The following is a 27,676-nucleotide window of genomic DNA, read 5'->3' on the forward strand; positions in this document are numbered from 1 at the left end:
TTTCCAGTGGGCGACAGCGGAAAAGGGATGGGAGGTGGGAGCCCCTGGCTTTCCAAGTACCTTAACGGGTTTACTTCTCTGTATTTTGATTCAAGAGCGTCTCGCCTTACTGTGTATACAGACTCTCTTACCCAATCTAATAATCCACGTGTAACCTGCAACCAGCTCCTTGAAGAAGAAAAAACAATTGAACGAACGCGGGGAACGGTTTGAGAAGAAAGACAGTGCTTAACATTGTGCTTTGGCACAAGTTATGATTGTGCAATCCCTGTCTGCCCCGCTTACTGAAGCTCCCTGAGCGATTGAGCGAGCTTCCTCGGGCAGCTCCATTGACGATCAACCAACCGACAATTCTTGGCTGCACTCTTTAAAACCCACCCCGCCATCCTCGGGCCTCAAAGAAGCAGCCCACCATGCCGCCCAAAGGCAAAGCAGCGAACAAGACCAAAGCGTCCGAAAGTGAGCGGATCCCATTCTGCCATCGGTCTTCTCCGGGCCTTTCCCTCTCCTACTTTTACCCTCCGCCGCAACAGCCCTCCCATCCCATCCCATCCCGCATCCCGAGCTAGGCAGGCAGCTAACCATCCACCCCCCCCCATTCCAGCTACCAAACCCACACAGACCACCACCACTACCACCGCCGCCGCTAGCAGCAGCCGCACCACACCCCCAACAACAACAACCAAGCCACCACCACCACCCACCACAACCCCAACCCCCGAAACCGTCCTCGCCCGCTCCGAAGCGCGCTACGCCGCCGCCCGCCCCCACGACGCCCTGCTCCGCCAGAAAGGCGGCTCGCTCTCCGCCGCGCTCTCCCACCCGGAGCAGACCGCCTGGCTGGCCGCGCGCATCGCCTCGCGCATCGCCGCACGCCCGGCGCTCTCGTCCGGGTCTTCGACGGCCGCGGGTGCAGGTGCGGTTGGGAAGGTTGCTTGTGGAGGTGGGGTCAAGACGTTGAGGGAGGTTTGGAAGATTGTTAACGAGGGCGGGTTGGGGCTTAGGGTTGCGAGGGTTAGGAAGTCACCGCCAGGGGGGGAAGTTGGTGTGAGGGAGTTTGAGGCGAAGTGGGAGCGGAAGGTTGTGTTGGGGTGTTTGGAGGTGGAGAGTCGCTGTTTTCGGACGAGGTGGGAGCGTGAAAGGAGGGGTGAGGTTGAGGAGCTGACTGGGGAATTGGTTGTTGTGACGGAGCAGGAGGCTTTTGAGGAGACTAGGCGGCGGAAAGAGATGGCGGCGCTGAGGAAGGAGTTGTATGGGGGTGGTGTGGGTAAAGAAGGGAAGTTGGCGATGGATCCGGAGTGGGATGATGTTGAGCCGGTGGTGTTGGAGGAGCCGGAGGGCGCGCTGGCGGCGATCTCGTATTCTGCTGATTATGCTGAGGGTGAGTCCGCTTTCTGGTGGGTTCTAGTGAGGTTCGCGGTGGCTGACATTCCTAGCGATGGCCTACCTCCGCGCCGTGATGCAGGCCAAAGAGCATTCGCCGCGCTGCCTGCGCCTAACCGAGCATATCATCGGCATGAACCCGGCGCACTACACCGTCTGGCTGTTCCGCGCGGCCAACGTGTTCGCTCTGAAGCTCCCCATCCCGGACGAGATGGCGTGGCTGAACGGCGTGGCCCTAGAAAACCTCAAGAACTACCAAATCTGGCACCACCGCCACCTCCTGGTAGAAAACTACCACCCCCTCATCGCCGCCGACCCATCCGCCGTGGCCGAGTTCGCCGCGGCAGAGCGCAGCTTCCTCCAGAAGATCCTCGCCGAGGACACCAAGAACTACCACGTGTGGTCGTACCGCTCGTACCTGGTCGGCAAATTCAACTTATTCAACGACGGCGAGGAGCTCGCAGCAATCGAGGCCATGATCGACGACGACGTGCGCAACAACTCGGCCTGGTCGCACCGCTTCTTCCTGGGTTTCTCCAACCCGGACTACGCCACGCCCGGCAGCGCCGCCACCGAGGCCGACCCCGGCGTGCCCGCCGTCGTGATCGACCGCGAGGTCGAGTACGCGCGGGACAAGATCCGGCTGGCACCGCAGAACCAGAGCGGGTGGAACTACCTGCGCGGCGTGCTGGTCAAGGGCGGGCGGAAGCTGGCGACGGTCGAGGAGTTCGCGAGCGGGTTCGTCAAGGGGCTCGGGGAGGGAGAGGAGGCGGAGGACGTCCAGAGCACGCACGCGCTGGACCTGTTGGCGGAGATTTACGCCGAGAAGGGGGACAGGGAGAAGGCGGAGTTGAGCTTGACGAGGTTGGGGCAGAAGTGGGATCGCATCCGGGTTGGGTATTGGGAGTGGCGCCGGAAGTGTTTGGAAGTTCCTGCATAGGGGGCAGGGAGTAGTAATGCACGGCTGTTTGGTTTTCTCGAGTGTGTTTGTCTTTAGGATCGTTTGCTACGCAGCGCTATATAGGGCATGCACGGAAAAGGTACTTAGGTAGTTGGGTTTGTCTATGGCTGCAGGAGTACTGAAGATGGTAGCAAAGGGTGAGGCAGAGGAGCAATGGGAGGCAGTCAATCGTTTGTCATATCTGGAATGCGCCGGATTCACCAGTGTCACAACCAGCGTTAAGCATCGTGGTAACGTGCAGTTTTCTCATATCCGCTGGATCAAATGAATTCAATTTTAACCAACCCTCAACGCTGATGGTATACCTAACGCCTCTCCCACAGCCCTCTGTAAAGGAAGGGCCTAATGAACTCCGCGATGCATTTTCCTAACCATTGAACCACAGCGCCACCGCCGCTCCCAGTTTGGGCGGGGCCGTGTGAGAAAACAACAGATGTCTCCCCCGACCAACCTAGTTTGCCCGGTAGTTGTGAGAAATAATCAGATATTTCCTCCCATGCTTAGTCCCGGGCCTCTCGAGAACATCCCAGTTCGGCACCAGAATGAACCTGTCGTGAAAGGTTTGCTTCTCCCAATAATCATCCGCTTTGTTCCTGCCCGTCCCGAAGTAGACGGTTCCGGAGACGACCACCGTCATCATCATGCGCACGCCGTCCGTTGTCGAGTGCAGGTCGAGCATCTTCTGCGGGGCGCCAAAGCGGTAGTCCGCGTTGATGACGTGCGCGTCGAAGCCTTCGACCTCGTACCGCACGCGCCTCTTGTTCGGGTCGGGCTGCTTGGGCGCCTGTCTTTGTTGCTCGAGCAGCTTCTCCCATTCCTGTGGCGTCGCGACTACTAGGCCGTTGATGCAGATGTCGGCGGGCGGGTGGCCGGCCTTGTCGTACGCTGAGTGGCCGTTGACGTAGCCTGGGGATATGGACTTGCAATCGTTGACCTGGCGGTAGTACCAGTCGACAAAGTTCTTCGCAGCTGGAGGGAAGTTAATACGGGTAACCCAGAGCCGCATGATGGGCCAGTCCTTGTTTCAAGAGTCCGGACCGATGGGTGTTGTTGTCGTACCTTCACATGAGCACCGGACATTTGTCTCGTGGGAATTTGCCGACATGATGACGGTAAACGTTCGCGTATCAAGTATGGGGTTGAGAACCGGTATGGACGGTCGCTGGTCGTCGGGATGCGGCTTGTCTGTTGGTAACACAGTCGAAGAAAGTTGAGGTGCGGCGAGGATTCGTGCCAATTGATGCTCGATAGCGGTGCCAATGCCTCGTCACAAGTTGGTGGTGCGAGAATTGGATGTCGGCGGTGGTTTCCAGGCGATGTGCTGGGTGACTGCACTGGTTGCCGATTAGCTGCCGAGGTGCGCTTTGATAGCAAAGACGAATGTCAAAGAGCAGCCTCGCAGGCGGCGGGCTGGATATGGTGGGGCAAAACCAACCGTGCATGTCTGAGCACATACCGCTTAATCGGATATCCATATATACGATACAACACATATACCAACATCATGATGTTTGCACATCATCCAAGTAATACGGTTAGATAGGTTGGCGCGTTGGTGGTAAGTATCATTACGGGATAATCTCCATGGAGGCAGCTTATATACAAGCCTATTAGTTACGTTGTATGACGTCGATACATATCGGCCGTTGTTCATTCCTTTACCAAGAACTCCTCAATGTCCTTATCCTCTAATTCCTCCTGGTTCTCCCGTAGTCGCTGTTCCTCGGCCTCCAAAAGCTTCTTGATCATATCGCGTTGCCTTCTCCTCGCCTTCTTGCCCCAGTCTGGCCCAGATGCCTCGGCCGTGGCCTCGTCCTCGTCGTCCGTGTCGTCGGGGATGCTAACCTTCCCACGCAGCTCGTTCGCCGAGATCTTGGCCTTGTGTTCCGCCTCCGCCCGCGCCTCTTCTTCTTCGTGGGACTGCATCTGCGCCCGCATGCCGAGCTTGACCAGGTATGGTCTCAAGAGCATGTCTATCACCGCCAGTTAGATTCGCCCCAATCAAAGCCCTGCGCGGCATAACTCACAAGCTCCGGCAATAATGACGAGTCGAATGCCCTGTTCTAGGGTCATGTTGGTAAATGACCCCCTCAAGTTCGTCGCAAAGCGGTTGCCTATTGTTGAGGCGAGGCCGGCGATGTTGTCCATTTTGGGTGTTTGGGGGCTCTCGAAGGCCAACGAGGCAATTATTTGTTGTTGAGGATTTTTAACCACGATGTAAGGCAACGGGCAGACTCCGTAATTGACTAGATGTTCAAAGGTTGAAGAATAACACGTCTCGGGCACACTGCGATTGAGAGCGAAGTTCAAGAAGTTGGAGCTGGAAAGATTGCATTTGCGCGAAAATCTTCAATTGCCGCTCAACTCCGTTACGTCGTCAGCTATTTATGCCAAGCCAAGACCCCACTATGAACTGCCGCCGGCATCTTCGGCATTCGTGCTTCGTGCTCGGCTTTTTGATGTTTACTAGTTAGTTCCTTTGGCAATCGACTCCAGAGCTCATAATCATGGAAGACATGTCAGCCGAACGCTATTAATGTCTGCAAGCGTCGGTTATCACCACAACTTTTCCGGTTTCACGAAGAAAGCCCGAGGTGACAGGGGTCTGGGTACATATCTGGCGCATTGACCCTAGTCCCAAAGGAGACTAGTTCGGTTCTGAGCTCCGCTTAACTGCATAGTGAGACGCGCCTTAACGCGTCTCACTTTAACCCCACAACCATCCATCACCAAATGCCAAGACTCGTGAGGACCGTCATGGCCGACCCTCAGGATGAAGAGGTGCAACAGGTAGGCAAAATAGACACTCCGCATCTCTCTATCATCCACCACATATTCCTCATTTTGTATTATCATTATTATCCGTCTAACATACCCATTCAAACTCCACGCCCGTTCCTTCACCATATCACCTATCTCCCTAACTCAAAGAGTCCATCTAACTGACACCACACCGTCCAGCGCCTCAAAGAAGCCCTCTGGTTCTCCATCGGCAAGATCGTCGACCAGGAGTCACTCCAGCGCAACCGCAACGCAACCCCGCAGTTCATCGGCGCCCTGACCGACATGATCTGGCATCAAATAGGCAAGCAGACCCCTCCCCCGTCGCGCGCATCGCGATACCGGTCCAGCCCCAGCAGGGGGTATCTAATGCCGTGTTTGTTGCTGTAGAGAACGTAGCAACAGACCTGGAAAGCTTCAGCCAGCATGCCGGCCGCACCACCGTCACGACCGACGATGTGCTCCTCCTGGCGCGGCGCAACCAGGATTTGTACTCGGTCATCAAGGATGTGGTCGATAGGGAGAAGGCGGCTAAGCTTAAGGGGAAGGGCAAGGCTCGGGGCTGAGGGGCTTATTGGAAAGGGTTGGCTGTGATGATGTGTTTATGATATCCCTACTTCGCTGCGCTGTATCTAGTGCCATGATCATGCAAGTGACGACCTATGCAATAAGCCCCCGCTGGGCTCAGCACCACAAAGCAACCTGTGACCTAAAGTAGCGGGGTACGGCCCGCGCAGTTCTCCATAGCAGACGCATCGGCCAAGCATCACGCAGAACACGACGTCGCTCGTAGACCTCAACCCTCCTCCACACCCCGCCCTTCTCAATCTCCTAGTTTCTCTCGGGGGCCCCCTCCTCCTCCTCCCCCTCACCCAAGCCCTCCCTCTCGCTCCACTCCTCATCGCTATACCGAAACCGCTCCGCGGCCAGCATGACCACCGCCCACGCCTCGCACTGCATCACGGCCAGCAGCAGCTCCAGGCCCAGCATATTCACCAGCCCCCGCCCTTCCCTGAGGCCCCACCACCAGCCGACCCCCTCCACCACCCCGCACAGCGCCATCCCCGTGCGCCGCATGTACGGCCGCGCCAGGCCCAGCCACACCATCGACGCCAGCGGCGTCATCAGCAGCCGCGCCGGCGTGATGGCCAGCACGTCGGTGGCGAGGATGGCCGGCAGGCGCGTGAGCACGTTCTCGCGGTACACGCGGTTGTCCTGGGCTTCGCCGCTGCCGCCGCCCGGGAACCCGTACTCGCCGCCGCCGCCGCCGCCGCCGGGCTGAGCGTTGCCGAGGTTGGGGTTGGGGCGCAGCTCGGCGGACCAGACGCCCGGGGTGGTGTCTTCGCCGCCGTGGGCGGTGGCGGAGTGGGTGGAGGTCGGGTCGAGAGGGGTGGTCGCGTCGGTGGCTTCGACGTCGAAGCTGATGAGCGTGGCGCTGATTATCTCGGTGTCTTCGTCGTCGGAGGCGAAGTCGTCGTGGGTCCCCTGGGTGGAGCCGCCGAAGGTGGGTTGGTCGGTGGCGGTGGTGCTGTTGTCGCCGCGCAGTGAGACGGTGCTTTGTCGGCGGGGAGGGCCGTTGGGGGTGGCGTCGCTTGTTGTCGGTGTTGTCGTTGCGGTGGGGGAGGAGAGTGGTTCGTCGGTTCGGTGTTCGGTGGGGCCATATTCGGCACCTGTGGGTTGGTTGCCGAAGAGTCGCCGCTTGTGCGTGTTATGTGGTCGTGGAAGGAGCTGATGGATTTTGTACCGTAGGGTTTTGGTTATGACGGTATGGAACTTGGTGTAGAGGTAGAAGCTGGCGAACGGCGCTGCCCCAAGCGCGAAGGCACCAAGCCACTGGAGAAGGCTTCGGGGGTGGAATGAGGTCGGAGTCGGTGGGAAGGGAATAGGTGATATGCTAGTTCCCGGGACGAAAAACCGCCAGTTAGGGACCCAACGGTTGTAGGGAATAATTCCTGTTCGCTGGAAGAAGGCGTAAATCGCTAAATGGAGACGAATGTATGTCATGACATATCGAAATCTTTTTCAGTTAGCGAAGGTGTCGGCTGAGACAAGAAAGGCAACATACGATGTTGTTTTCTTCAGCTCAGGGGCCGGTAGCTGCTCCAGAAGTGTACTCGCCAGAAACGATGGCAAGCCGCCGAAGAAGTAGGAGCCTACAGACTGCTGGCTCCAGGCGAGTTGAAACATGCCATAGAAGGTTGTTTGCGAGTATGGTTTGTAGAGCTACAGAGTTGGTATTTGAGTGAATCAATTGGTGGCCAACAATCAACATACCAAAATGCGCTGCCTCATGCCATTCACGCCCCAGATGGCCGCCGACTCCAGCACGCCGCCGGCCAGAAGCAGCCTCCTGCCGATACGGTCCTCATACTGGTGATGCCTGCGGGCTACCTCGAACTGTGTATCGGGGGCGGTATTCTCTGGTTCGGCAACACCAATGACCATCATCACTTCATTATGAGAGCGAATCACGTCCCGATTGATACGCTTGGTCTCCGGGTTGATAGGGCGGCCTCGCTCATCATACAGCTGCTGAGGAAAACGCGAGTCCTCTGGGCCTTCGCCCGGGACCACATCGTCATATGGTGACCGTCCCTGGAAATAATGTTAGATTATGAAATGAATGAACTTTGAATACAGTTGGCCTCACGAGTCCTAGAGAAGTGATGGGTCCTAATCGACCCATGGCTGCATTTGGTCTGTCCGTTTACGTGCGATGTTTATTGATGGTTGAATGAGTTCTGATTCGAGTAATCCGATATTCCCGGCACATCATGGCTCCATACCCAGAGTGCGGGTTGATGTGTCGGGCTTCGATGGATACCTAGGGGTTGGGGTGAAAGTGGTACTTTTCAGTTAGGTAGGCGTTAAAGGAAGAAGCACTGACATTGCAGCATGCCGGGCGTGCAGCAATGATTGATTGAGCTGCCAACGGCGGGAAAGCAGAGGTGGGCTTTGATGGGCATGCAGGGTTCCAGGAAGTTACGCTAAGATAACCTTATTTTCCCCTCCTTATCGGCGCAGCAAACCAAAAAAGTTCAGGGAAAAATTGAGATCGCGAACCTGCATCTCGGTCGCTCGGCACATCACCCACCGCAAGCCATGGCTACAAGACAAGCGACCAAGACGACCTTTGAGGTCGACAATGTCATCCAGCCAATATTCACTGGAGGGTCGGTCGCGCTCGAGAATGGCGCACGGATCCTCGCCTCGACGCTCGGCGAAGTCGCGGTTTTGACAGAGTTGAACACGGGGAAGCGCCTGGCCGAGATTGAAGGAGATGGCGAGCCAATTTCGACATTGACAATTACCCCGTCCGCTTCCCACCTCGTCGTCTGCTCCCGGTCCTTGACGATGCGCATCTACTCCCTTAAGGTGTCTCCCGAATTCGACTCGGTGGAGCCTACCCTCGTGCGGACGTCGAAGCCCCATGCGACACCCGTTGTAGTCCTCGCCGTCGACAAAACTAGCACGCTTTTGGCCACTGGCGCAGCAGATGGGGCCATCAAAATTTGGGATATCGTCGGCGGCTATGTGACCCACACAGTTAGCGGTCAAAGTGTCCTGGTGTCGGCCCTGCACTTCTTCGAGATCGCAGCAACCGCCGAGACGACCGAGCGCAAGTCAAAGAAGGGGCCGCGGAAGGGTCAGGGCGAGCAAGATCAGGAGGTGGACGTGGCGTCCAGGTTCCGGCTCGCATGGGGCACCCAGGACGGCAGGATTCGCATTTTCGACCTCCACAAGCGCACCACAGTCCCGGTCTATGCCGACGCAAAACGGAGGAAAGAGGCGCACGAGTCTAACGTTCAGAGCATAAAATACTCACCCGAGCAACACGCGCTCCTGAGCGGCAGCAGAGACAAGACGATGACTCTGTGGCTGTGGAGGGACGGTGCCTGGCACGGAACCCCTATGCTGCGCCACGAGCTGGTTGAATCGGTGGGCTTTCTGAACGAGGGCAGATGGATGTACTCGGCTGGGTCGAGCGGGTTGCTTAGGATCTGGGACACGACAACACACCACGAAATTACCACAGAACAAGAGGCCAAATCAGAGCCCGAATCGATCCTATCGGCCATCTCTCTCCCTCACAAGTCCCTGGTTCTTTGCGCACAGTCCGATTCCACGCTTGCCATGTATCGAGTACCCTCACAGGCGGACGTTGCTTCCAGCGGAACTATGCTCATGGAGCCGTTTAGACGCATTTCTGGCACACACGATGAGATTTTGGATTTCGCATACGTCCTTCCCGACCAGTCCCTGATGGCGCTCGCCACCAACTCGGAGGATATTAGGCTCGTTTCCGTTGCCGACACCGAAAACCAGGCCGACGGACAAGAGGGCGGCGCATACTTTGGACACGACGTTGCATTACTAAAAGGCCATGAGGATATTGTCATGTCCTTGGATGTGGACTGGTCGGGCCACTGGGTTGCCAGTGGTGCAAAAGATAATACAACACGGCTCTGGCGCATCGACCGAGCCAACAACTCATACACCTGCTATGCGGTGTTCACCGGCCACCTTGAGTCAGTCGGGGCTGTTGCTCTCCCCAAGGTGGTCCCCCCAGAAAACTCGGAGGCTTTCAAAAACCCTCTCGATCATCCACCACCATTTATGATTTCCGGCTCGCAAGATAGATTCGTCCAAAAGAGGGATATTCCTCGTCAGTCACAGAAAACGAATGTGTCTGCGAGTTTGAAGCGGTTAGCTCACGATAAGGACATCAATGCCCTGGATGTTAGCCCCACAGGGCAGCTCTTTGCGTCTGCTTCGCAGGACAAGACGGTCAAGATTTGGGATTCCGAGAGACTCGAGGTGCAGGGTATCCTCAAGGGCCACAAACGAGGTGTCTGGACAGTCAGATTCGCCCCTCGCCATACCCCGGCCATCCAAGGCGAGCAGGGATCGGTCTCAGGGAAAGGGGTTATCTTGACCGGAAGTGGTGACAAGACGATCAAACTATGGAACCTCACAGACTACACCTGTCTGAGGACCTTCGAGGGCCACTCTCACAACGTCCTCAAGGTCGTATGGCTGCACATTCCCACCGACGAGACGGCCGCCAAGAAGCGGATCCAGTTTGCCAGCGCCGGCGCCGACAGCCTGGTCAAGGTCTGGGACGCCCACCTCGGTGAAACGGAGTGCACGCTCGACAACCACGAGGACAGACTCTGGACCCTCGCGGTGCACCCCAAGACGAACACCCTCGTCTCCGGCGGCAGCGATTCCAAGGTGACCTTCTGGAAAGACACAACCGCCGAAACACAAGCGGCCGCAACATCAGCGGCCCTCAAGCTCGTCGAACAGGAGCAAGAACTCGAAAACTACATCCACGCGGGCGCCTACCGCGACGCTATCGTCCTAGCGCTGCAACTCAACCACCCGGGCCGCCTGCTCAGCCTCTTCACCAACGTCGTCACCAGCACCACCCCGGAGGAGGGCAGTCTAACAGGCGTCAAAGCCGTCGACGACGTCCTGGCCAGGCTTTCGGATGAGCAGATCTTCCTGCTGCTGCTCCGGCTGCGCGACTGGAACACCAACGCCCGCACGGCGCCCGTCGCCCAGAGGATCCTCTGGGCGCTGGTCAGGAGCTACCCGGCCGGCAAGTTCTCCAACCTGTCGGTCAAGGGGGCCAGGGGCCAGAAGAGCCTCAACGAGGTGCTGAATGCGCTGAAGGTGTATACCGAGCGGCATTATAAGCGGATGGAGGAGCTGGTGGATGAGAGTTACCTAGTCGAGTATACCCTACAGGAGATGGACAGCTTGGCCCCGCCCTCGCTCGAGGCGGTAGAGGATGGGGATGCGGTTATGGCTGAGGGGTAGCATGTGTAAGTGGGAGGGTTAGGGTTGTATGAGGTTCATGTTGACATTTTCATGAGAGAAGCCTATGTTGAAAGTTATACTTGAAAAAGAAGATTCAGATTAGCGACTTAAAACAGGCTGCTTATGATCTACTTATACTTACTTCAGACAAGCATGGTCATAAACTGTTATGTTTCATTTACCTGTAACCTGTAAGGCTGCTTATATGCCAAGCTTTTGTCTGTGAGCTCAAGTGGGGCATCGATTGCAGCTGGGGCCTGCCTGTCCATGGCGTCGCTCTGGGAAATTCCTGGACATCAACAACAGCACCCAACTCAACAACGACAGTACCACCCGATTTCTCGAGCCGTCTCCAACCCCCGCGCCCCTCCCCGAAATTTAGGTCGCCTTCCCCCAAGAACACACGAGGAATGTCGAAACGTCAGGCATCAGAGGCCTTGGAGGACCTCTCGGGGGTCGAGTCGCCCGCATCCAAAAAGTCGAGATTCGATGACTACAACAAGAGCCTGACCCCGAGCAGCGCATTTGAAAATGGCGACGAGCAGAGGATACCGGCGCACGAGAATGGGATCGTAGAGGATGAGGAGGGCGAGTTCTCTGACGAGGAGGAAGTCGAAGAGAAGGCGCCGATCAGGCAGTCCGCACCGACAGCAGGTTATGACGACCTCTACCTCGACACCATCGACCGTAACGTCCTCGACTTCGACTTCGAAAAACTGTGCTCAATCACGCTATCCAATATTAATGTCTATGCATGTTTGGTGTGCGGAAAATACTTCCAGGGCCGGGGACCGAAATCGCATGCCTACTTCCACGCGCTCGAGGAGGATCACCACGTCTTCATCAACATGAGCACCCAAAAGGTATATGTGCTGCCGGAAGGTTACGAGGTTAAGAGCAAATCCCTCGACGACATAAAGTACGTCTCGGACCCGCGATACACGCGGCAGGAGGTGACCGAGCTCGATCGCAAGCAGCGCACATCCTGGACGCTCGGGTCCAAGGAGTACACCCCCGGTTTCGTCGGCATGAACAACATCAAGGAGAACGACTACCTAAACGTCGTGGTTCAAGCCCTCTCCCACGTAGCGCCCTTGCGCAATTACTTACTCCTCGAGGACTTCACCTCCGCCCCCGAACTCGTCAAGCGCACATCCATCCTCTTCCGCAAGATCTGGAACCCGCGCGCCTTCAAATCCCACGTCTCACCCCACGAGCTCCTCCAAGAAATCTCCCTCCGCTCCAACAAGCGCTTCACCCTGACGGCGCAATCCGACCCGGTCGAGTTCCTCTCCTGGTTCCTCAACCACCTCCACCTCGGCCTCGGCGGCAGCAGAACCAAGCCCGGCTCGTCCCCGATCCAGCGCATCTTCCAAGGCAAGCTCAAAGTCGAATCCCAATCCATCACGGCGCGGGCCGACGGGCTCAGCGACCGGCTCCGGTTCGAGGAAGCGTCGGACGCCAAGACCGACATCGCGCGGTTCCTCCTCCTAACCCTCGACCTGCCGCCGGCGCCGCTCTTCCAGGACGAGCAGGAGCGCAACATCATCCCGCAGGTGCCGCTGTCGACCATCCTGGCCAAGTACAACGGGGTGACGGGCCAGGAGCTGAACGCGCAGCGCAAGCGGTACCGGCTGATGCACCCGCTGCCGCCGTTCCTGGTGCTGCACATCAAGCGGTTCAGCCAGAACAAGTTCGTGGCGGAGCGCAACCCGACCATCGTCACCTTCGACCCGCGCAACCTGGACGTGGCGCCCTACGTCGAGCCGGATCCGGCCCACCACCCGCCGGGGGAACCGGTCTGGTACGACCTCGTCGCCAACGTGGTGCACGAGGCCGTGCGCGCCAAGGAGGACGTCGCCGACAGCGCCGTCGGCGAGGAGCGCAAGACCTGGAAGGTCCAGCTGCGCGACAAGGCCACCGACGAGTGGGTCGTCGCCCAGGACCTGTTCGTCGACAAGATCCGCTCCGAGCTGCTGTACCTGGGCGAGAGCTACCTGCAGATCTGGGAGCGGCGCAGGGGGCCGCCGCCGCCGCCGCTGCCGATACGGCAGCAGCAGAACGTGGGTGGTGCGGGTGGGAAGGGGAAAGGGAGGGCTTGATGTCATTGAGATTGCGGGGGGAAAAGATACCAAGGAGTGGTAGTAGTATACATCCCATGTTTGTGTTGATTCGGAGGCCGAGAAATCCGTCCTCCGGGTTCTAAGCCCCTACCGAGAACAATATCCAGGAACCCGATAGTGGGCAAGAGACAATGGAAGTTGTAGGTGGTTACAATAAAGTACTACTACATACACCCCATCCCAACCGGACCAACCCGACCAACCCCTTCCGCCACCGTGAGTTCCTTCAGCCATGCCTACCGTCCGTCCCACCCTAAAATCCCATTCAGCGCTCCTTCCTCCCAGTGTGGTTTTCATTAAGACCGTGCCGTACCGTAACCAATGTCCAAGGAGAAATGAGAACAAATCAAGGACGCATCAGGCCCTCGAAATCCGATCCGAAACCGCTCCCCAAATACTTCGGACGCTTCAGAATTTCATATATGGCAAATGCTTGCTGATTCGGTAGTGTACAATCGTGGAAACAAGACGCTGCCTGCTTTCTTCCTCACGCCCTGACAATGCTTTGTTTTTTTCTTTCTTCTTCGCTGGGGGATTATGAATTGGTGGAATTCTTGTGCTCATCAGCCTGCTGCTGCGAATGTTGTTGCTGCTGATGTGGCTTGTTCGACGACCGCTTGTCGCCGTGGTGGTGGTTGGCCTTTTCTCGCCGTGATTCCTCAATGGCTGTGCGCTGCTGGAGGCTCGAGTCGTGGCTCTTCCACTCGAGCTTGGTGTCCGGAGGGAAGGACAGGATTCGCCGCATGGTCTCGCTGGGATATGTTAGCGGGGCGGGGGGGTTGACGGTTGTGGGGGAAGGACGAAACGTACCGAACCTTGAGGACCCGCTGTCCGTTCGCACGAGCCCAGATGCTGAGGATGTCCTCGCCGTTCCGGACGCTGAGAACCACCCCGCACACCTCCTCACCGGCCTCGCCGAACTGATCGCCAATAATGGCCAACAGCAGGTCCTCCCAATAGCGGTCGGCAACGCCCTTTCTCAGACGCACCACCCACTTCCCTCCGTTCTTGTTCTCCTCATCCTCCCATATTGGCCGAATGCCCTTCTTGAATAGGTGGTAGTCCGATACCAGCGGCAGCGTTGACGGCCGCTTCAGGTGCTGATAGACCTTGAAGAAGTGCTCGACCGAGTCGACCGTGGCGATGGGGTGCAGCGTCTTTTCGTACTCGATAAACCCGTTCGCCTTGGAGATGGGCGGGCGGAACCAGAACACCCAGCTGCTGCGCAGCTGGTGGGTTGATAGCCCTGCCGGCCGGGCCACCTTCCCCGCTTCTTGCAAAGACGCGAGGGAGGCCGGCTTGCTAATTGCCCTGCCGCCCAAGACCCCGTCCTTTGCCGATTTCTCAGCGGTCGGAGTCTTTGCGGCGACGCCCAGGGCCGCCTCGAACGGATTCCCCGGCGACTTGGGCGTCTTAGCCGAGCCAAACGAGGCAAAAGCGCCCGAACCCAGGCCGAAGGCGCTCGATGCCGCGCCGATCGGGGACGCCAGGCTGCCGCCTGGTGTTGTTACCGAGTTGAGCGAGTGTTTTCCGTGCGACGTGCTATCACCGCCAAATCGCTTGAAGGAGGGGTTGCGTCCCGACGGGCTCTCCTGGCCGGAACCTGTTGAAAGAGAGAGCTTGCTCGAGCTACCGCAGGTGGTACCAAAAGTTAGGACGGCGCATGATGATGGGACGACGGAAGCTGACTCACTTGGCACGGCGACTCCATAGATTATCCATGAAGACGTCGGAAACCGTAACTCAAGGGGGAAGTAAGCTCAGCAAGGAAAGCGAAGCCGTCGGGCAGAGCACCGGGAGCACCAAGGACGGAAGGCGATGCGCAATTACTACTGTGTCTCGATCGGCAAAGGTAAGGTGCGAGCAGCGGTTGTTCTGGGTATTACTGTAGGGTTGTTGTGGCGCGGGGTGGAAGCTGTCGAAACGGCTGGCGAATTTCGAGCCGGGGGCAGCAGCGTGTGATGTCAGGAGGGATGGGGGGATTTTAGTGTCGTTAATTGTCGTATTAGTCGGGATTCTTGTCGATGTCGATGTGGCTGGCAATGGAGCTATGAGATGTGGTCTCGAAGATATGTGGCTGATTTGGGCTGCTAGGCGTGTCTGAAACTGTATGTGTGCTCGATTGGCAGGACGGGATCTTTTGCGAACTGGATTCTCAATCATGAAAAGAACAAAACTTGAAAGCCAGAGGCAGAGTGGCGGACGGGTCGCCGACTCCACCACAGCGCTGCAGCCAAAAAAAACATGACTGGCTTTGAACCCACCTTTGCATGGTCCGTGCTGTGGAACAGGCCACTTCGAAGCGCCATGGAACGCAGGCAGGGCCCAACGTTGTGGGCGGTGAATGCTGTCACAAAACCACCGCGGGCTTGGCAATCCATTTCAAGAGGAGATTTCTCGGCATGGTCGATTTTCGCTTCTTTTTTTTCTCTTTTTCAACAAACCAAGACCACAGTTCATTAAAATATTGCCAGTCTGCCACCAAACTGCACCACGCTGCTGGCAATTTCGAACATAGTGTCGAGATTGACTCTCTCAATGCCCTTGCTTAAAACCATCATCACGAGTGCCCCATTCGCGCGGCGTCCATGATGCGGTGATGACCTGAAGCAAGACCTGGACATATCCATCCATTTATTTTCCTGCCACGTACACAGTAGACCGGCGAGACGCGTGCTGAGGGCCACCATGCTCATGATTAGTTTTTGATGAGTCATCTTGATTTGAGGAACCCAACGTATCCCTCTTTCACCGTGGCTAGGAGCTTCTTGAAGATGTCAATCCAACCACAGGGCACTCGCGGCATACCGTCCCGCATCCTCAAATCAAGGTAGTCGAACAACAACTTGTTCTTCCGCTCTTAAATTTGTAAGTCGTTTTCTTGTGTGTTTTATTCTTCCGACTGCCCTGATGACCTGCAAACTTTCCGGTAAACCGACTCAGCAACGACAAGCTCCCTCAGCCTTAATGGTAAGGGGGTCTGCAGTCGTGAGTTGAGTATGACGATACCTGGCTTTCCCTGAGCTTTCCTTCCTGCCAATCCACCCGCTCCCCAAGGTTGCCCAACTCAGAGCTAATTGTTCGGGTGCAGACACGAGCAAGGCGTGAGATGTAGTTGCTGGCTTAGCAGAACCGACTCATCACTTGCACCGATATTTTGCGGGGCGCTACTCTGTTCGCGTGCATAGGCCGTCGCTATTTCTGCAATGGCTGCAAACAGCGCTGGCGACGGGGGCTGGCGATGGGGGCCCGAAGGCGTTGCCCATTCTATTTCGTTTATACTTAGGTATCGGGTGGTCTGGGTCGCCTTTTGTGCGCCTGTAATGGAATACCAGGATCCCGTCCCCCATCGGTGTAGACGAAGGTAAAACGTTGGCGTGGGTTGATTAGGGCTTGTGAGGGATATGAACAACTCGAACTGTGTCTAGCCCTGGAGGTTTGGTGCTAGTTCGCTTGTACAATAGAAGCTCCATCCCCCCCCTTAACTCTAGAATCCTCTTTACGCGTTTCTTATTAATCCTCCTACTTCTAATATGATACTAGGCTCGAGCTTACTATAATGACACAACTAATATACGCACTTGCTAGGTAGCTACTACTAGTATATAATCATCTCATTCAGCTGCTGCCAATGTGACTGTAATTCCTAGTGCTATTGTCTTGGAATTGCGGATAGCTTATATCAGGCCGTAAACAGGCTACCGCTCGCTTATAAAATTTATCAGGTAATGAAAGAAGGTACAGGACACGGACAAGAAAAGGGGGATCAAGATTTGGTAGAATCATGATGTGACTGGGTTCAGGACCAAAGAGACCACTCCTCGTTCCGTCTCTCTCAGGACAATTGCTCATGGGCGTCTTCGGGTTCAGATGGTGTTAACCCCCTATTCTTGCTAATTCGCGAACCACCCTAAGATGGAAGTTCAGCTATGGACCGTTCGGTTCTTCCTCTGTACTCAGGTATTGATAATTGCCCTCGTTCTTTCCGCCATGGAGAAAGCTTAGGTAGTTAGTGTCGGGGACACCTTCTCTTTCTACTAAGGCCCGTTAGATGGCTATACTTGTTTCCGTTTTTAGGACGCACCTACCTCTGTCAAATATCAAGCAGCGGCCCGACCTAAGCTTGGTGCAAGTGCGGACAACGATGTGGTCCCTTCCCAATGGGTAGAGTCACTTTCGGTCGCTGTTGTAGATAAACCTTTCTCGAATCCGTGTTCTCTGTTCTCTGTGTTCTCTCTGCGAACGACAAAATGGATTCGAGTAAGTGCTATTTTATTCTCCCGTTGAATAGCCTGACTATTCTTCCAGTATTCTCTCGTTACTTACCACCCAAGAATGCCATATTCACTTTATTAATACCAGCCTTAACAGCCCCAGTCTTCGTTGGAGAACCGCGGATGGCGGCCTACGGAGTACCGCCCACCGTCCTCGAGCACCAAAGCTCTGCCTGATATCTGTTTATGGTCTTGTCTATCACGACGGCCCCGACCCCTCTTTAAAGCATCACTGGAAGTTCCAACATTCCCCTGTCTCGTGGGGGATAAGGGAAACCCCGTTCTAGCCTCCATCTCAATACGCGTACAGGAGGAGGACCCTCGGGGCGCTCACCAGTGTCTCACGGGTCATTGACCCTACGCTTGAGGCTCCATAGCCCGTGATGGCACCACACAGCCCTGGCCGCGATATCCGCATCCCTATACCGCCTCCGTGCGAACTTGCCCTCCACCAAAATCGCCCTTAATTGCTTCCTTCGCCGCCGGCCCCCTCCTCTACCCGCGCCCCGCTTTCCTTACTACTTACTCCCTTGTTTTCCTCATCAGTGTCGTTTGATGTTTGTCGTCGCCAAATCGACGAGAGCTATCGATTAGTCCTTGCCCCACTCACCCTGTGCTACTTTTCGCGTTCCATGTCCGACATGGGAGCAGGGTGCTGGCTAACTTGTTGCTTTAATAGCTGCACTTCTCACTGGCCTCGCGGCCAACACGATCACGATGGTGGGGTGGGGCTACGGTCTGCTCCTGGTGGTAGGGGCGTATGCGGTTGTTGTGTGGGTGGCCAAGCTGGTGCGCTTGTTGTGGCGGCAGCTGCCGCAAGTGCCGGAGCGACGGCGGCGGCAGCTGCAGAACTCGGCGGTGTGGCGGAAGGTGGAGGCGTTGGGTGGGCTGGTGGGCGGTTTGTCCCCTGCCCCGAGCGAGGTGCGGAGGCACCTCGCCCGGGGTATTGATGGGGTGTTGAGCGTGCCGGCGTCCGTGGCCGATAACGTGGTGCGGAAGGGGGAGGAGTGGCAGACAGCTGTGGACGGGGCTCGGGTACGGGTGAGGGTTTGGGGCGGCCTGTAGCCGGTGGAGTTGCCGGCGGATGAGGAGCCGCCGCCACCAGCGCCGCTGGAATCGGTGGTATCGGAGACGCCTGGGGGGGAGCAAGAGGCCGAGGAGGCGGCACCGGCGGCGGCGGCGGCGGCTGGGGGGACCCGGGAGGCCGAAGAGGCGGCACCGGCGGCGGCGGCGGCGGACGACTGGGTGGGGATGCAGGTCAGATGGGCGGTGGCGGCGGCGGAGGTAGCGGCAGAGGAGACCGAGTGGGCGGCGGTGGCAGACGCCAGGAAACCCGGGTGCGCGGTGGTGGAGTGAGTTGAAATATCTTTATCCCTTTGCAATTTCCCCCCCTTTGTTTTTTGCCTTTGCACAGATATTCTTATCCCATCCGAGCCTCTCACGTCACCGTCGTGGATGGGTGTTCCTCATCGGATTTGGTCACCGATGAGCTAAGAAGAGGCAAGTTCACCACCTTCCGAGGGCACAGGTATGTTTGACCCAACCCATTTATTACACAGGTAGCGTCGGCTGACACCAACCCAACGCAACATCTTAGATCTTCACCGGTTGCTGTCTGCTCCACTCACTTGGCGTTGCGCTGCTCCCATCTCGGCCGAAATTTGCAAGACCAAAAAGCCATTCCACTTCTCTCATGCCGCTCTCAGACCGACCATCGGCGCCAAATCCAAACACCCTATCGCCATCTGTAACGATCCCGCGGCTGGCAATCACACACACCTTGAGAAATCGGGATTTCTCACCATCTCAATGCCCGACCTGTTCTGCGCTTCTGCCGCTGCTGTGGGCTCCGTTACCCTGACTCCGACTCTGAATCGCAATCGAGACAATTCAAACAACACTTGTACCAGTCATAGTTATTAACGGGGGGGGGGGGGGGGGGGGGGGGGGACTATCTGCCGATGGTAGGAGAAAGTATTGGGGAGAGTATGGTTTGTCGTCCACCGCCGCAGCTGCCACCATTTTGTATTTAGCTCATCACAGTCTTATGCGAACTTTTACTAGCACCGCTGGGATCAAGACCTCCCTCTCCTCTACTCTCCCATCCCAGACCTTCAATAAGTTTCAGGTCCTCGTGACCTTCCTTTTTGTCCTCACGCCCTTGTTGGGACGGGACCCGGCCGAATACTCTCCGCCATATTGGTGGCTTGGGCATCTTGATAGGCGCGAGTTGGCAGCCGTGCTTGGCCGCAAGATCTTGCGCGGTGAAGAGCATCTGTGTCCGAAGCTTTCGGTCTCGAACGAATCTTGGAATGAGGAGGTGGGCATCAAGCGATAGCTTGCGTTCCAGTCGATCTGTTCCCCTGGTAGGGACCTCAGCGATCATCTCCTGTAGAACCCCCGTGTATCCTATCCACCCTTTCTTGTGGTCCTCGGCGTCAACCGGCTTTCGATGAAGGCGGTAATAGTAGATCATGGTAGCAACGTCCCATACTGGCACTCTTAGCCCAATAGTATCTGCCCAATATTTCGTGGTTTGGGCAATGAGGCCCCATGATTTGTCGTTTGGGAGACCCTGTCGCCATCTCCACAGCCGCGCGAATCCCACAAGAAAGTCAGAGAAAGTTTCGAGATCAGACCATGCGCGAAGAAACCAAGTGTTTGGGAGAAGCATTGGTCCGCAGATTGGCCCGCAGATTGGCCCGCAGATTGGGTGGGCCGAAAACCCATAGTCGATAACGAGCATGAGCTCAAACAGGCGCCGAAGCTCCAACCCGAACCCAGACGAGTACGCGGACGGAGGTTTCAACACGTACCCGGGCTCGAACGGCCCCATCGCGGCTTGAGGGGGCGCAGTGCCGGCGCCGGCCGGCATTGGCACAAGATCATCGGCCCGAGGCTGGCCACTCGTCCATTCCATTGCGTATATCATGGCGCCGACGGCTTCAAAAATGGTGTGCATCGGAGGGTGCAGATCATCTGGAGTCAGGTTGCGCCGCCGCGACTCGAGGAGAGCGTCGGCCGACTGCTCTCCGACGGCACGGATGGTGGCATGCATCTTTCTCGCTACCCGGTCCAGGGTCTGGCGCGCGCGGCAGTCCTTCAGGATCCCGACTTCGTCTTCCTTGTCGGACACGACTGGGCGCATGGTCGGTTGAGTTGGCTTCCATCCTGACAACGGGTTGAACGGGAAACACATGAGTTGCTTGAGCCGTCGGAGGTCAGCATCGGTGGGGTTAACATTGTAAGAACCCAGCACGGGCTTCTTGGGTCGCGGCGTGGTGACGGCGGCGGATGTGGCCGTCGAGTGACCGGCGAGGGCAACGGTGAGGTGGGCGCCGCAATTGGGGCAATTTAGAGACATGGTTAGCAATAATCTAGGTCTTTCCGCGTTTGTTTGACGAGTGACGGCGTGGATGAGATGAGAAGGCGGAAGTGCAACTTAGTCTTGCGGGGGACTTCCATAGGGGACGGAGAACGATGCCGAAGAGAGATGGATTGGGGATTGACGGAGACCGAGGTTATCGATGTGGAAGGCAATAACGCTACTACTAGGTACCTAATGAGATGGCCATTGCACGAAGTACTTCCGCTAGTCTTCAATTCAGACGAAGTCGGGGCGCGTACTCTCCGAGGCGGTCATGACATGATTAAGCGTCATACCTAAAACGTTCATAATATGACGTGGCGCCCAAGGAGGGGATTCTCAAATTCTCGTCACGGCAGCGGTAAGGCGGACACGGTGAATGCAGACGGCTATACCGAGCTACCCCACGCATCGCGAGGTCTGTCGGCATCCCGGTTTCGATATCCCAGGAGTTCAGGATTGCAACCTCCCGAGCACGTTCTCTTCCTGCCACGCCGAGGAGTGGGGGTTTGCCTGTTCGTCCCGGGGACGCAGCTTTCCCTTGCAGCTGTAAATCGCAGTCGATCCGGTACAGTATCTCCGGGTACACTACCACATGATCGAGTCTCACCAATCAGACTGCCGCCTGCTAGGTGGTTTGGGGCGATCTCTCACCGTGGCAGGCTGAGATCTCGAGGCGGCCCTGTCTCGCCCGCAAGTACCCTGGGCTCTCCCGTCAAGTCCCGTCGCAGAACACAGCTGCCGGCCCCACTATTCCGGCCCCGCGTAAAATACAGTGCGTTACCCCACCACTGCCCGCGAACACGCTCTCCGACGCTACGTAAAAGGTGGGGTTGGCTTTCTGCCGGCGACCGCACAGCGTGTAACTGCCCGATAAAGAGAATTTCTAGGCGAGCTGGGCTAGCATCTGAACTAGTTTGACCTGGACTATCGTCTGAACTTGCTCTACATTCAGAAAATTAGAAAAGGGGCCCATTTCCCGCCTTAATTGTTGTCGTTGCAGAAAATCAAGACCCATTCATTCCATTTATTCGTTAGTCGCTGCTGCCCAACGCCGCCCAGGTGGCTTTCTACCCCGCTACCGTTACCGGGTCCTGTGTCAACTGACGGTTAGTTAGATCTATCTCCGTTTTCGTCGAGTTAGCACTTCGAACATACAACATCAAAAAACAGAACCCATGGGCGACCTCGTTCCCAGTCTGGAATTGCCTCCAGAGGCCGCTAAGAGCCACGCCATGGACAAAATCACAGACAAGATCGCGGCCCTGCCCGCGGGGCAGGACTACTTTTCGCTCGAGTTCTTTCCGCCCAAGACCGCCATGGGCTTTTCCAACCTTCGCAGTCGTCTCGATCGCATGGCCAGGGCTCTTCGGCCGCTCTTTGTCAACGTTACCTGGGGAGCGGGAGGCTCGACAGCAATCAAGTCGCTCGAACTGGCCGAGATCTGCCAACGAGAGCTGGGTCTCACAACATGTCTGCACCTCACCTGCACTAACATGAGTCGTCGCATGATCGACAAGGCTCTTGACGATGCCAAAGCTCTCGGAATCCGCAACATTCTCGCCCTAAGAGGAGACCCGCCGCGAAGGGCCGAGTATCGCGATGTTAACGAACCAGAGCCAGAAGAAGAAGAGGAATTTACGTGGGCCGTTGACCTTGTCCGCTACATTCGCAAGACACACGGCGACTACTTCTGTATCGGTGTCGCGGCATACCCGGAGGGCCACGCCGATGAGAGCCACCCGCTGGGACAGAGCCTGGCGCACGACCTGCCGTATCTGGTCGAGAAGACACAGGCGGGCGCCGACTTCATCATGACCCAGCTATTCTTCGACGTTGAGGCGTATAAGCACTTCGAAAAGACATTGAGGGAGCATCCGAGCGGGGCCTTCAAGGACATCACCATCCTGCCCGGTCTGATGCCGATTCAGAGCTACCAGATGATCAAGCGAACAACGAAGCTCAGCCATGCCAACATTCCCGACTCTCTCATGGCTCGGCTGGACGCGGTGAAGGGCGACGACGAGAAGGTGAAGGAGGTGGGCGTGGATATTGTCAGCGAGATCGTCGAGCAGATCAAGGAGATCAAGAGCAGGACCGACGAGCCGAGAGGCTTCCACTTCTACACGCTGAACCTGGAAAAAGCCGTGTCGTTCATCGTCGAAAGAACCGGACTCATCTCCCCAATCACTCCCGAAGAAGAAAACGCGGTCATCGACCAGGGCCCGCTCCCGGATATCCGCCTCCTGCGCATCAACGGGTCCACGCCCGACCCGTCCTCGCACGACCCCCTCCGGCGGAAACCCTCGGTCGGCTCCGACCCGCGCGACCGAGTCATCGTGCCGGGCCGGTCGACTTCATACCCCGACTGGGAAGCAACGCAGCTGGAAGCCAGCGTGCCGGCAGAGCCCATCAACTCCCGCGCCAACACGCTCGCCATCTCCGAGGGCGAGGGCGTGCTCGGCCGCGAGGCGACGTGGGACGACTTCCCCAACGGGCGGTGGGGCGACGCGCGGTCGCCGGCGTACGGGCAGATCGACGGCTACGGCGTCAGCCTGCACGTCACGGTGGCGCAGGCGCGGCAGCTCTGGGGCGCGCCCGTGTCGCCGCAGGACATCAGCGCCATCTTCATCCGCCACCTGCGCGGCGAGCTGCCCACCATCCCCTGGAGCGAGGAGAGCTTCAGCGCCGAGACGGACAAGATCCGCGACCAGCTCGTCGCCCTCAACTCCAAGGGCTGGTGGACGCTGGCCTCCCAGCCCGCCGTCAACGGCCTGCGCTCCAGCGACCCCACCTTCGGCTGGGGCCCGCAGAACGGCTTCGTCTTCCAGAAGGCCTTTGTCGAGTTCTTCCTCCCCTCCCGCGACTGGGCCGCGCTCGAGCGCAAGCTCAGCCGGCCCGAGATGAAGGACGTCGTGTGCTTCTACGCGGCCAACGGGCGGGGCGACTTTGTCAGCTCCGACACCACGGCCCTGCCGCCCGCCGACGCCGCCGCCGCCGCCGAGGGCGTGGAGCGCGAGGCCAGCACCAACGCCGTCACCTGGGGCGTGTTTCCGGGTAAGGAGATCGTCACCCCGACCATCATCGAGGAGGTCAGCTTCCGCGCCTGGACCGAGGAGGCCTTTGGCATCTGGGGCGAGTGGGCCAAGATCTACGAGAAGGGGTCCCGGAGCGAGGGGTTCCTGGAGGGTGTCAGGGGCGATGCCTGGTTGGTGAATATCATTCATCATGATTTCGTGGAGGCGGATGCGCTGTGGGACTTGTTGCTTGGTTGAGGGGTTTTGATAGAGAGAGGGGGTGAATAGAGATAGCGCGGTCGGCTGGGAAATCATGGCGGCGGGCGGTTTGGATCATGCAGTGTGCGAAAAGTGATACTGGGTCGTGTCTGGGATAGGTAGGCGAGACTGTGTGGGATGGTCGTAGCTTAGGGGCATGGAGAGATATTTATGGCAGCTTACCTGTGCCAGGTCTAGAAAGGAGATGTAATCATGAACCTATCGCGCAGTCGAAACCTTGATGTGACCTAGCCTGAGGAAAGGGGTAACTCCTATCATGAAACCCCAAATAATCCCAGACTGTGACCTTGGGTAACTGCCCAAAGCTCGTCGCGGCATCAGGAGACGGGCACGGCGGATTTAGATATATGATTAAATTTGTCGGTCCATAATCGTGACCGGAGACATATTAGAGTACATTGGGCTCGGAAGTAACCGTCGAGCAAATTCGTAATAAAAAACAAAGACGACAAAGTCATTCGTAACCCATCCCCTTCCCTTTTAGCCACCCATAGCCTCCCTCTGCCGATCCGATAACCGAGAACTGAGCATAAAGAAGGCCCCAAGCTGAAACCCCCCAAGCCGAGTTGATGCCATCGGGTTACACCCAGGTCCAATTGCCCTGCGGCGCTCACCTCCACCTCCTCCTCCTCCTCTGCACAAAAAGATGCGAGGAGACAGGCCGGTGGCTATCGGGACCAGACTCGAGCTTTTTCCTTTTTTCGTTGAGTACTGAGCAATGAATGCCCACACCGCCGGCCGACTGATCCATCGATCAACCGTTTTAATATCATAAAGTTCGGGAAGGGGAGGTGCCAAAAAAAAGAGACAGACAAACGCAGGGAAATAAAAGGCAGCGGCACATGGGCGCTGGTGCTAGCTGCGGTGTCGCGGCTGGGTGGTAAATGCTGCATGTTGGGTGTCGCGGTCCGAACTGACTGGCTGCCTTTGACTGACTGGCCGGCCTCGCCGGAAAGGCAGAAGGGGGCAGAGTCGGGCAGGCGGTTATGGTACAGATATGTATGCATGGATGGATGGGGGTAGAGGTGTGATCCCCGAGGGAACGTCCAAGGTAGCTTGGTGATGAGGGAGTTGGGCTGTTATGTGCACCACCCGGAGATCGTCGCTGCTGCTGCTCTTGTTGCGGCGGCATGTGGGTTGGTTCGATGCCGATGATGCTGGATTACTTGTAGATGAGCCGTCTAGGATTAGGGGCGACGATTGAGGTTGCGGTTGGTAGGTGGTTAATGTCTCGGGATCGGTGTCGAAGAGTGAGAGGTGGGTAGGTAAGTAAGCACCCCATCTCGGGATCAGGCCGTTGCCATATCCTGTGTGAGCGGACTCCAGGGCCGACCGAGTAGCCAAATCAATCTAAATATCACCGGCATCCCACCCATCGCCTTCCTCATCCTGCTCCTCAAACCCGCCAAAGTCCATCTGGTTAGCAAGCTCGGCCTCACGCTGGTCGAAGCTGCTGTACGCCCGATTGTTGCCGCCGGTGGTGGCGTAACCGGTCGAAGCAGCATGGCCGGTGAACGCGGGAGTAAAGTCGTCATCCTGCTCGAACGAGGTTGCGGTCGCATGCACGCCCGAGGTGCTAGCAGCCATCGTGTTGGTAGAGGCGGTCGCCTGAGGGGTGTTCAAGTCCTGGGTGGACGGGGTAGGAGAAGGCATGGAGCTGAACCTGTTGATGTTGAAGGATGACGTGTTGGTGGTGGACACGGGGTTGTGCGCTACCATGTTGATGTCGGCCATGGCGGTGGTGGTGTGAGCGGAGGGATACTGGCGGCCCATGTTCGTGGTCGGAGCAGGAGCCGTGTCCGAGTAGGTCATATTCGGAGTGCCCGGGCTGCTAGCGGCGGTGTAACTGCCGCTCGAATACGCGGAACCACGGCGGGCGGTGGCCATGCCCATGGCTGGGGAGCTGGCAACAGACGGGGAAGCGCTGGCGATGGTGGTAGGAGGGATAATATTGTAACCAAAACCGGTGGCGGGATCGGTGTACCCGTTGGGTAGGTCAGACGACGAACCGATGCCCGGGATGGGCGCCAGAGTGTACGAGGGGGCCGCAGGACGCGGCGTCACACGACGAGGAGGAGCCGGCGCGATGGCGACCTGGCGGGGCTGCTTGGGGTTCTCGGCGGGCTTGGCCCAGGCGGAGCGAGGAACCAACTGACCAGCGTTGCCTTGATCCTTGGGCTTGATCTTGGTGGGCGTAGTGTCAAGCTCCGAGTAGTCGGCCTCGGGCGAATCGTCGTCGTCGTCGAACTCGGCCTCGGGCTCGATCTTGATGGCCTTGCGGCGCTTGCTGGTGGGGGTGGCGCCCGAGCCGGACGCGGTGGCCTTGGTGGACCGAGCTCGTTTCGTCGAGCTCGGCGTGGCCGGAACACTGCTCGCCGCGCGAGCACCGCCCTTCACATGGGCGCCAAAGGCGCCGACGGGGTCCTCGCCCTTTTGGGCAGCCGCTTTGAGGACGTCGCCGCCCTTTTTGATGCCGCGGAACTGGAAAGCCAGCCCGTCGGGCGTGCTCTCCCCAAAGTACTGCTGGATCTCTATAGTCAAGTCAGCTGCTGTTTCTCGATCAAGGGCTCGCTCCCCAGCACGTATTCAGTCACTCGTTGCGGTGTTGAGGCGGCGGCTGTGGCGGTAACGGCGGTGGCAGCGGAAACGACGGCGGCGGTTGGCTGGGAGAGGCGACTAGTCTTACCGGCGTCCTGCTTCAAGGATGGGACATCGTAGTCCCCGGGGTCCCTTCCCGCCTCCGTCAGGCGCTTGATGAATTTGGCCTGGGCCCTGACAATCCGAAACTTGTGCTCCATGGAGGAGGCCGTGGCCCCTCCGCCGTGGAACTGGACAATCGCTGAGGAGTGCGGACGGTACCATGGTCAGTTCCAGAATCCGGATGTACAAGATCCAACGAACAAGTCGAATGGGCAAGAGATGGGTGCCCTCGTTGCCGTCCCTCTCGTCGCTCCCGCCCGCCCGCCGTGGCCTAAGCATGCAAAATGGTCAAGTGAGTCCGACGAGTGGTCGGGAGTAGCGAGAGGGGACAAAGAAAGGCGTGCGAGTAAGGAAAGAAAAAAAGAAGAAGAAAAGAAAACCTTTACATACTCTGGTAGTCGAAGCGATGGTTGCCCAAAGTGGCAACCAACGCGGAAAGCAGACGCGACTGCGCCTCGTACGACTTGAAGTTAGCCAGCTTCTCCTTCCTCTCCTTCGCCGGAGTTCCCTTGGGCGGCATTTTCGGTTTTCTTTTTCTTTTTTTCTTGTTTCTTTTGCGTTTTGAACGCGGCAGGTAGGAAGAGAAGTGGGTGAGGAGGCTGCAGGTTCGAGGTCAGTGATGGAATTTAGAAAACTTGGAAGTTTTCGTAGGCAAAAGCCGAGATGGCAGACGAAAAGGAACCCCTTCGCAAAGATTTGTGGTCAATTGCTAAATGGTGAAAGTGGAAGGAATTGAAAAAGGAGGAAAGCCGAGTCGGCTGAAGTATCGCTCGCAGCTCTCGAGAAAAGAAGAGAAGGATCTCTCGAGTAAAATTCAGATAAGGCAGCTCTCAAGTCTCTGACAGGAGTGCTTCGAATCCGAGCTCAAGTTGATCATGACAATGAAGGACTGGTAGTCGGCGTGAGGAAAGACGGCGCCCACTTGGGTCAATTTCGAGGTCGAGTCGGGGCAACCGACAGAAAGA

At 57.4% G+C, this 27,676-nt stretch overlaps 12 protein-coding genes across 12 annotated transcripts; 5 read left to right on the top strand and 7 right to left on the bottom strand.

Moving 5' to 3' along the window:
• The first annotated feature begins 331 nt into the window (after positions 1 to 331).
• On the top strand, positions 332 to 2,584 carry B0H64DRAFT_388104 (uncharacterized protein). Its single transcript, XM_062803247.1, has 3 exons — positions 332 to 459; positions 605 to 1,381; positions 1,437 to 2,584. The coding sequence occupies exons 1-3, from the start codon at positions 414 to 416 to the stop codon at positions 2,321 to 2,323; spliced, it is 1,710 nt and encodes a 569-aa protein (XP_062662841.1). The 5' UTR covers positions 332 to 413; the 3' UTR covers positions 2,324 to 2,584.
• On the bottom strand, positions 2,585 to 3,714 carry B0H64DRAFT_388106 (uncharacterized protein). Its single transcript, XM_062803248.1, has 2 exons — positions 3,404 to 3,714; positions 2,585 to 3,313 (listed from the first exon to the last, which is right to left on the bottom strand). The coding sequence occupies exons 1-2, from the start codon at positions 3,447 to 3,449 to the stop codon at positions 2,796 to 2,798; spliced, it is 564 nt and encodes a 187-aa protein (XP_062662842.1). The 5' UTR covers positions 3,450 to 3,714; the 3' UTR covers positions 2,585 to 2,795.
• Positions 3,715 to 3,882: 168 nt separating this feature from the next.
• On the bottom strand, positions 3,883 to 4,684 carry B0H64DRAFT_472476 (protein trafficking Pga2). Its single transcript, XM_062807934.1, has 2 exons — positions 4,372 to 4,684; positions 3,883 to 4,317 (listed from the first exon to the last, which is right to left on the bottom strand). Exons 1-2 carry the CDS (start codon positions 4,490 to 4,492, stop codon positions 3,995 to 3,997), a joined length of 444 nt encoding a protein of 147 aa, XP_062662843.1. The 5' UTR covers positions 4,493 to 4,684; the 3' UTR covers positions 3,883 to 3,994.
• A 385-nt stretch (positions 4,685 to 5,069) lies between these two features.
• Positions 5,070 to 5,974, top strand: B0H64DRAFT_388109 (kinetochore component CENP-S-domain-containing protein). Its single transcript, XM_062803249.1, has 3 exons — positions 5,070 to 5,134; positions 5,306 to 5,429; positions 5,516 to 5,974. The coding sequence occupies exons 1-3, from the start codon at positions 5,078 to 5,080 to the stop codon at positions 5,689 to 5,691; spliced, it is 357 nt and encodes a 118-aa protein (XP_062662844.1). The 5' UTR covers positions 5,070 to 5,077; the 3' UTR covers positions 5,692 to 5,974.
• B0H64DRAFT_355344 (uncharacterized protein) lies at positions 5,957 to 8,035 on the bottom strand (the record flags this gene model as incomplete). The annotated part of the gene is made up of 4 exons (XM_062801555.1): positions 7,776 to 8,035; positions 7,400 to 7,720; positions 7,191 to 7,348; positions 5,957 to 7,142 (listed from the first exon to the last, which is right to left on the bottom strand). The coding sequence occupies exons 1-4, from the start codon at positions 7,809 to 7,811 to the stop codon at positions 5,957 to 5,959; spliced, it is 1,701 nt and encodes a 566-aa protein (XP_062662845.1). The 5' UTR covers positions 7,812 to 8,035.
• Positions 8,036 to 8,204: 169 nt separating this feature from the next.
• On the top strand, positions 8,205 to 11,058 carry B0H64DRAFT_388115 (WD40-repeat-containing domain protein). The gene has a single exon (XM_062803250.1). The coding sequence runs from the start codon at positions 8,228 to 8,230 to the stop codon at positions 10,949 to 10,951; it is 2,724 nt and encodes a 907-aa protein (XP_062662846.1). The 5' UTR covers positions 8,205 to 8,227; the 3' UTR covers positions 10,952 to 11,058.
• Positions 11,059 to 11,361: 303 nt separating this feature from the next.
• B0H64DRAFT_422816 (uncharacterized protein) lies at positions 11,362 to 13,053 on the top strand (the record flags this gene model as incomplete). The annotated part of the gene is made up of 1 exon (XM_062805579.1): positions 11,362 to 13,053. One exon carries the CDS (start codon positions 11,362 to 11,364, stop codon positions 13,051 to 13,053), a length of 1,692 nt encoding a protein of 563 aa, XP_062662847.1.
• A 512-nt stretch (positions 13,054 to 13,565) lies between these two features.
• Positions 13,566 to 14,990, bottom strand: B0H64DRAFT_98025 (translation initiation factor eIF 4e-like domain-containing protein). Its single transcript, XM_062809054.1, has 3 exons — positions 14,768 to 14,990; positions 13,885 to 14,703; positions 13,566 to 13,826 (listed from the first exon to the last, which is right to left on the bottom strand). Exons 1-3 carry the CDS (start codon positions 14,794 to 14,796, stop codon positions 13,610 to 13,612), a joined length of 1,065 nt encoding a protein of 354 aa, XP_062662848.1. The 5' UTR covers positions 14,797 to 14,990; the 3' UTR covers positions 13,566 to 13,609.
• A 526-nt stretch (positions 14,991 to 15,516) lies between these two features.
• B0H64DRAFT_388120 (uncharacterized protein) lies at positions 15,517 to 16,188 on the bottom strand. Its single transcript, XM_062803251.1, has one exon. The coding sequence runs from the start codon at positions 15,789 to 15,791 to the stop codon at positions 15,534 to 15,536; it is 258 nt and encodes an 85-aa protein (XP_062662849.1). The 5' UTR covers positions 15,792 to 16,188; the 3' UTR covers positions 15,517 to 15,533.
• Positions 16,189 to 19,293: 3,105 nt separating this feature from the next.
• Positions 19,294 to 20,869, bottom strand: B0H64DRAFT_98048 (uncharacterized protein). Its single transcript, XM_062809055.1, has one exon. The coding sequence runs from the start codon at positions 20,710 to 20,712 to the stop codon at positions 19,378 to 19,380; it is 1,335 nt and encodes a 444-aa protein (XP_062662850.1). The 5' UTR covers positions 20,713 to 20,869; the 3' UTR covers positions 19,294 to 19,377.
• A 701-nt stretch (positions 20,870 to 21,570) lies between these two features.
• Positions 21,571 to 24,295, top strand: B0H64DRAFT_388127 (methylenetetrahydrofolate reductase-domain-containing protein). Its single transcript, XM_062803252.1, has 2 exons — positions 21,571 to 21,748; positions 21,834 to 24,295. Exon 2 carries the CDS (start codon positions 21,894 to 21,896, stop codon positions 23,988 to 23,990), a length of 2,097 nt encoding a protein of 698 aa, XP_062662851.1. The 5' UTR covers positions 21,571 to 21,748; positions 21,834 to 21,893; the 3' UTR covers positions 23,991 to 24,295.
• A 1,066-nt stretch (positions 24,296 to 25,361) lies between these two features.
• Positions 25,362 to 27,231, bottom strand: B0H64DRAFT_317455 (uncharacterized protein; the record flags this gene model as incomplete). Its single annotated transcript, XM_062800334.1, has 3 exons — positions 25,362 to 26,540; positions 26,642 to 26,850; positions 27,102 to 27,231. The coding sequence occupies 3 exons, from the start codon at positions 27,229 to 27,231 to the stop codon at positions 25,362 to 25,364; spliced, it is 1,518 nt and encodes a 505-aa protein (XP_062662852.1).
• Between the last annotated feature and the right edge of the window lie 445 nt (positions 27,232 to 27,676).

Source organism: Chaetomium fimeti (genome assembly GCF_033439085.1).
Source record: "Chaetomium fimeti strain CBS 168.71 chromosome Unknown B0H64scaffold_2, whole genome shotgun sequence".
Classification (NCBI taxonomy): domain Eukaryota; kingdom Fungi; phylum Ascomycota; class Sordariomycetes; order Sordariales; family Chaetomiaceae; genus Chaetomium; species Chaetomium fimeti.